The following is a 7,700-nucleotide window of genomic DNA, read 5'->3' on the forward strand; positions in this document are numbered from 1 at the left end:
TTTTGGCCTCCAGTTTTTAAAAAATCTACGTCCATACGAGCGGTGTAATAAAAATACCTCCGTCCACATGACACTGCAAATTCCACTATTAAGCAATGTAATACACATGCCAAAGCAGTAGGTGGCGATATAACTCCTAACTGTAAGGCCATTGTAGCAAATCAGAAGGCAGTAAAACATCATTACCGGAAAAACAACAAGCGGTGTCGGTGTGTTGGGGTACTATTATGCAGCAGGAGCAGTCTCCGTAATAGCACGCTCTTGCGCCTCTGTTGCTGGATGTGGTTGAGTAGTGTTAGTTGTATGATACAGCCACAAAGTGCTGATATGCTGCTAAATAGCAGCAGTATTTTGTTTAGATCCATCCGCAAATCGTCTCTCGCACACACTGGATCGGGTAATAACACAGCTGTTTTCTGTTTACGTCGCACACTGTGACGTCATACAATGGAGACGAGACAAAATAACTGCGGTTATCCTGTCCACACATGACACCGGACTTTTCCAAAAAGTTCATCCTGGACTCCAAATAATTCCGGTTACAGGGGCCCAAAACTGTGGTTACGTGTGGATGAAAGGCCAAACCGTGAGCAAAGAGTCACGGTTTTATAAATACCCGCGTTGGTGTGGACAGCCCCTTAATCTTAAAATAAAAACTTAAAGAAGGTATTTGGTATTGGTTTTGTCTTGTTTTGCATTGTATGGGGTGAAAATGTTTAATTTTACTTCAGTCTATCAGTGGAGCAATTTACACCCATGTGGCTCAACTCACCCCTCATCGTGAGAGAGTTGCGCCAAAAGACGGCTTTTTTGGGAAGTCATATATTGAAAATGGTTTAGTTTAGATCCAAAGTACGTATTTCCAGGTATGCACAACATCCTGAAATATATGTATATATATATGTATGTATATGTGCAGTTGGAGTCATTACTATCATGCCCTCACTTAAAAGTCTGCCTCTTGTTAAAACTGGCTCAACTCACCCCGCTCCCCCCTGAAGAAGAACAAAAGAAACCAAACGGAAAAAAAACCTTTTTGTACATGTAGGGAATAATCCGAACAGGCAAACAGTGGCTGATTTGAAGCACAAAAAGCAAACAAAGGAAACTAAAAATATGAAAGGAAACAGCTGCAGGACGGGGACAAACATTTTGACGGGCAATATGGCACCCTTAATGTTGAACATATGGAACCAGTTCAACTCACATTGCCCACAGATTCGACACTGCCGGCCACTGTCTTCTTCTTTCTGGCTTTGTTGGGATTCCAGTGGCAAACCAGACTGTCATTCTGCACGCTGTAGTTCTTATGGCCAATCAACCAGTATGTGTTCATTTTGCCCTTACCCTGACAGGAAAAGGAAAGACACAGTGACACTTGAATGTAACTACCAACCCATCAGAAATAACCTGTCAGGAAAAATCCAACTTAAAAGGTCTCTTCACCCAAATTACAAAAGCTACCAGGACCACTATGGGTAAGCTATCCAGATAGGTTTGGTTTTGTATGGCAAGGTTATGATGACATCAAGATGGCTACCACGGAAGGCTGCTTCGGTGTTTTGGTGCGCATTGTTTGGAAGGGGCTCAGACAGATTACAAACTACAAACCTAAACCCCCACACTCTGTCGACCTGCGCCTAGCCAAAGATCTGAACGAGTTTTACTGTCGATTTGAAAGACAATGGGACAGTCCAGACACCATCCCCCGCAACCACCAGCTCCAACCCACCAGCATCACCTCCCCCACCTCAGCAGGGGCCTGCCACCCCCCTCAACTGCCCGCACCTATGGCCTCCTCCTCCCCCACCACCACTCTCACTATCCAGGAGAGGGATGTCAACAGGTTCTTTAACAGGCAGAACCCCCGCAAAGCAGCCGGACCAGACTCTGTCTCTCCGTCCACCTTGAAGCACTGCGCCGACCTGCTGTCTCCGGTGTTCACCTACATCTTCAACACCTCACTGGAGACATACCATGTGCCAGCCTGCTTCAAGGCCTCCACCATCATTCCCGTCCCCAAAAAGCCAAGGACCACAGGACTGAATGACTACAGACCCATCGCTCTGACCTCTGTGGTAATGAAGTCCATTGAGCGTCTTGTGCTGTCACACCTCAAGGCCATCACCGACCCTCTCCTGGACCCCCTGCAGTTCACCTACAGAGCCAACAGGTCTGTAGACGACGCTGTCAGCATGGCCCTCCACTTCACCCTCCAGCATCTGGACTCCCCAGGAACCTACGCCAGGATCCTGTTTGTGGACTTCAGCTCTGCCTTCAGTACAATCATTCCGGCTCTGCTATAGGACAAGCTCTCCCAGCTGAGTGTGCCTGACTCCACCTGCAGGTGGATCACTGACTTCCTGTCTGACAGGAGGCAGCACGTGAAACTGGGGAGACATGTTTCTGACACCCGGACTATCAACACTGGATCCCCCCAAGGCTGTGTTCTTTTTCCTCTGCTCTTCTGCCTGTATACCGACAGCTGCACCTCCAGTCATCAGTCCGTCAAGCTCCTGAAGTTCGTGGACGACACCACCCTCATCAGACTCATCTCTGATGGGGATGAGTCCGCCTAGAGGTGGGAGATTGACCAGCTGGTGACCTGGTGCAGGCTGAACAACCTGGAGCTCAACGCTTTTAAGACAGTGGAGATGGTTGAAGAACCCAGCCCCGCCCACCCCCATCACCCTGTATGATTCCCCAGTCGACACTGTGGAGTTCTTCCACTTCCTGGGGACCACCATCACCCAGGACCTCAAGTCGGAGCTGAACATCAGCTCCCTTAAAAAGAAAGCACATCAGAAGATGTACTTCCTGCGGCAGCTGAAGAAGTTCAACCTGCCAAAGACAATGATGGTGCACTTCTACACTGCCATCATTGAGTCCATCCTCACCTCCTCCATCACCATCTGGTATGCTGCTGCCACTGCCAAGGACAAAAGCAGACTGCAGCGTATCATTCGCTCCACCGAGAAGGTGATTGGCTGCAATCTGCCCGCCCTCTGGAACCTGTACGCCTCCAGGACTCTGAGGCATGCAGGAAACATTGTGGCTGATCCCTCCCACCCTGGATACAAATTCTTTGAGACTCTCCCCTCTGGCAGGAGGCTGCGGTCCATCAGGACCAAAACCTCACGCCATAAAAACAGTTTCTTTCCATCTGCAGCTGGCCTCATCAACAAGACCAGAGAACCCCACCTACTCTGCCCCCCACCCCCCTGTAACTAACACACAGTCAGACATCTATTCATCACCTTGGTCATTCACCTGTCACACACTGCATTCTGTTGATTTTGCACATCCGTACTTTGCACAACTGTTATTTGCACACAACCCTATTCATGTTTACAGTGTACATATTTTTTTTATATTACTACTATTATTGTTATTTACTTTCAGATTTTATATTTAATTTTTTTTTATAGCATTTCCCTTTTATACTTATGCTTCTAATTACTCTATATTTTTATATATTTTATATTCTTTGTTATGCACCAATACACCAAGCTAAATTCCTTGTATATGAAAACCTACTTGGCAATAAAACCGACTCTGATTCTGATTCTGATTCAGAAATATCTACCCCTTTTTGACAGTCATGGGCTGGCTTGGCTTGCTTTGGTTTATTTTGGCCCATCAGGCCAGCACAGCAGGGATTTGCATTTCCATTACAACAGAGCTACCCACTTAAAGGTGTGTCTTTAACTGATGACAACTTGTCTTGAGGCCCGTTTCCACTGAAGAAGTTCCTGGTACTATTTGGGGGCTGGAACTACTACAGGAACGTCCTCTCGCTCGGTCCTCTCAACCGCCGTGTCTCCACTGAGAGAGCGGAGTACGAGGAAGGTTCCTGTAAAGTTACGGGCTCTGGATGTTACGTAATCATTGCGCGACCATTTTGACCGGGGCGACGTAGGGACGCCGTTAGCTGATAGCGGTGTCTGTAATAACTCACTAAATGGTCCGTGAAAAAAATATTTTTTCCAGCGGATGTCTTAGTTACAACATGATTGAGCCAACTGGAGTAGTTTCATGTCGTATCCGACAACGGGAGGCTTTTAACAGATGACGTCCTGATGTTAGCTTTGCTGCTAGTGTTAGCTGTCCCTGTCAGCTGCAGCCACTGATGCTTTCTAGACATTGTAATTTCCCAAAACTGAATAAATACCACACATAGCAACACAAAACTGCTTTGCTAGCTCAATCACGTCGTAACTAAGATATCTGCTGGGAAAAAAAAAAATTCACTGACCGGTTATTGAGTTTGTTTACATGGCGGTGGAAGCTATGAACGAGCTAACTCTCGTCTGCTGAGTTTTTAAAATGCCGGCTATTTTGTTGCTTTCTGTTGACGTCACATCCCGCCTTGAGTATATCCAATCAGCACCAAGTAACCCCAAGTCCCAGCCAGGAGTTTTTCGGGGCCGTTCTGAGTGCCTACTCCGAGGCAGGGACTTGTTTAGCCTCTGTAAAAGTTCCGGAACTCTGTCCTTCGGGGGTGGTTCCTGCAGTGGAGACACGCACCAACGGCCCCGGCCCTGGCCCCGTAAAATTACCCTGAAGTTCCTGCGGTGGAAACGGGCCTTTGATGACGTTGAAAAGCAGTGAGCTGATGGCTAAAGTCCCCTGTTATTTTTGCTGCATGTGTTTATCTTTCACACAGCACAGCAGGTAAAAGAAGCTGCAGAGATGCAGTGGGAGCCTGTTGTCTGCAGCTCTTAATCTCATCACATTGTGGCTGTTTCTGCTTTCACTCTTACTCCCTGCCATATTATTAGACTCGCCTTTATTGATGAAAAGGCTTATTCGAGGGGCAGAGGGGGGCGTTATTGGGGTTTGGCTGAAGATTGCGAGATGATACCGCTACCTCTGTGAGGGCGACCGGGCTTTTGGACCTACTCCAGAGAAGGACCATCTCTGACGCAGCTCGGTGTGGCATGGTGCGTCTAAACTGATAATGGAACCGCAAATCAGCGCAGAATGGCTTGACTCGGTAAGGCCAAAAGTGACAGTGGAAAAGGCCCGATTTATGTCTGATACCACCCAAAATCTCGCAACCAGGTAAAATAAAACCTGAAAAAGTTATACTCAAGAGTAGACAGTACTTGGACTGTGTAAGAAAGGTATAGTTGTGTTGATTTGGGTGAACTGACCCTTTAATTTTGTAAACTTTGCAAGTAAAAAGTGATTGTCCATGGATATGAAACAACATATGTAAAACCATGGTTTAACATAACTTTGAAATTTTACAGTCAAGTATGAGGTGAGGTTTTAGTCTTTCATTAAAAAGCTTATCCTATTTTCATCCAACTGATGAGCGTGGTTTATATAAATCTTGACAATTACATTAGAAACATAACTGGCCTCCTCAATGTAATAACAAACTTAAGGTTTGACTGCCTCAGTATTACACAGAAAATGAATTTCATAGCATGGCTGCGATCCCTTACCTTAACCTCAATCTCTCCTCTGAGCTGCAGCTCGTAGGCGTTGTCTTTAATCAGAGCCAAGTAGGTTTCTGAGCTGGTGTGGATTTTCTGAGCTGAAACATAGATGATAATACATACTGTAAAACACAACTGAGGTTGAGCACAAGTCAAGCAGAGCATGTATCTTAGCAGTATCACCATTTCAATTTAAAATCTTCATGGATTCATTTTTTCAAGATCCCATATCACAACCCTGTGTCACTCCGAAGTTGTCAAATACCAACACTTGGTCAGTGACCTCTTGCATCAGCCACCAACAAAAAAAGCTGCTCTTTCACGTTGGCATGATACACGGCCCAGGGTAAAAGTCCAAGTAGGGCGGGTGGCAGGGGGTGGATGGGTCACACAACCACCGACTTTCACCCAGGAGGCCATAAAATTTCCCGTAAGATTGTAAAGCCAAACCCTGCTCTTTTTCCCTAAACCCAACCATTACTTTTGTTGGCTAAACGTAACCACGTGCGTTTGTTGTTGAAGGAAAAAAAAGTATTTTCCGCAGTGTTGTACCAACATAGTGTGTTTATTTTGAAAGAGTAGATTTCCTGTGAAAACTGAAGTGTATTTTTAAAACAGATAATGCATGTAACAGGCTGAAGTTGACACGGCATCCCAGAAGCCAACAACCAATGCACCAAGGGTACCTTGCACCTCGTATGTCAACATGGAAAGTCCATGACCAAATGTTTTTATGTGACGAGGTTGGAGTGAGAATGTCTTGCATTTCAAGTTAAAGCACATACGTGTATAAATGCATAATAAATGCACTGCTGTCTGCCACAGGATCCTTTTTGGATATTACCACTAGGAGATGCCCACAAGACTTATAGTGTACCAAACAACTTTATTGTTAGACAAACCAACATGTTTAGGCATGTGGCCTTTGCAAAATTGTGGACTTCAGTCACATGACTTGGACTCGAGTCACAAATTCATTGACTTTAGACTCAACTTGACAAAATCAAAAAAGGCTTGCAACTCGACTTGGACTGGGTGCTATCACACCTGTGGTTTGGTTCATTCGGTCACACCAGAGGGGAAAAATGATACATTGTTGCATCTGATCATTTACAATTACAAATTATCTTCTGCTTGCTTCAGATAAAGGACTTGTCTCTGTACTTGTTAGATCTTAGTGCGGCATTTGACACAACTGACCATCAAATTCTGCTACAGAGACTGGAACATTTAATTGGCCTAAAAGGTTCTGCAATAAGCTGGTTTAAATCTTATTTATCTGATAGTTTTCAGTTTGTTCACAGGTGTGAATGTAGAGATGATAAATCATCTCTACATACTAAAGTTTGTTTTGGAGTTCCACAAGGTTCTGTGCTCGGACCAATCCGATTCACTCTATATATGCTTCCCTTAGTATAGTACTTATAGGTAACATCATTAGAAATCACTCTGTAAATTTCCATTGTTATGCGGATGATACACAGTTGTATTTATCAATAAAGCCAGAAGAAACTGATCAATTAACTAAACTTCAAAAATGTCTTAAAGACATAAAAACATGGAAGGGCACCAATTTCTTTATGTTAAATTCAGACAAAACTGAAGTTACTGTTCTTGGCCCCAAACAACTCAGAGACTCTTTATCTGATGACATAGTTTCTCTGGATGGCATTGCTCTGGCCTCTAGCACTACCGTAAGAAACCTGGGAGTAATATTTGACCAAGATTTGTCTTTTAATTCTCATTTAAAACAAACCTCACAGACTGTGTTTTTTCATCTGTGTAATATTGCGAAAATTAGGCCTATCCTGACCCGAAAAGATGCAGAAAAATTGGTCCACGCTTTTGTTACCTCTAGGCTGAATTACTGTAACTCCCTATTATCAGGTAGCTCTAATAAGTCTTTAAAAATTCAGAATGCAGCGGCACATGTACTGACAGGAACTAAGAAACAAGATCATATTTCTCCTGTTTTAGCTTCTCTGCACTGGCTCCCTGTAAAATCCAGAATTGAATTTAAAATCCTACTGTTAACTTATAAAGCTCTAAATGGTCAGGCTCCGTTATATCTTAGAGAGCTCATAGTACCATATTATCCCACCAGAACACTGCGCTCTGAGAATGCAGGGTTACTTGTGGTCCCTAAAGTCTCCAAAAGTAGATCAGGAGCCAGAGCCTTCAGCTATCAGGCTCCTCTCCTGTGGAATCATCTTCCTGTTACGGTCCGGGAGGCAGACAACGTCTCCATATTTA

The 7,700-nt window shown here is 44.6% G+C and overlaps 1 protein-coding gene across 1 annotated transcript in view; it reads right to left on the reverse strand.

Moving 5' to 3' along the window:
• Positions 1 to 2,640: 2,640 nt before the first annotated feature.
• The window catches only part of LOC126402104 (atrial natriuretic peptide receptor 1), a 17,101-nt gene continuing 12,041 nt past the window's right edge, over positions 2,641 to 7,700 (reverse strand). The window contains exons 8-9 of the mRNA XM_050063785.1: positions 5,454 to 5,545; positions 2,641 to 2,784 (exon numbers count right to left, since the gene is read on the reverse strand). Coding sequence (XP_049919742.1) covers positions 2,641 to 2,784; positions 5,454 to 5,545 — 236 coding nt within the window. The remainder of the gene's footprint in view (positions 2,785 to 5,453; positions 5,546 to 7,700) is intronic.

This window comes from Epinephelus moara, chromosome 16, assembly GCF_006386435.1.
Source record: "Epinephelus moara isolate mb chromosome 16, YSFRI_EMoa_1.0, whole genome shotgun sequence".
In the NCBI taxonomy this organism is placed as follows: domain Eukaryota; kingdom Metazoa; phylum Chordata; class Actinopteri; order Perciformes; family Serranidae; genus Epinephelus; species Epinephelus moara.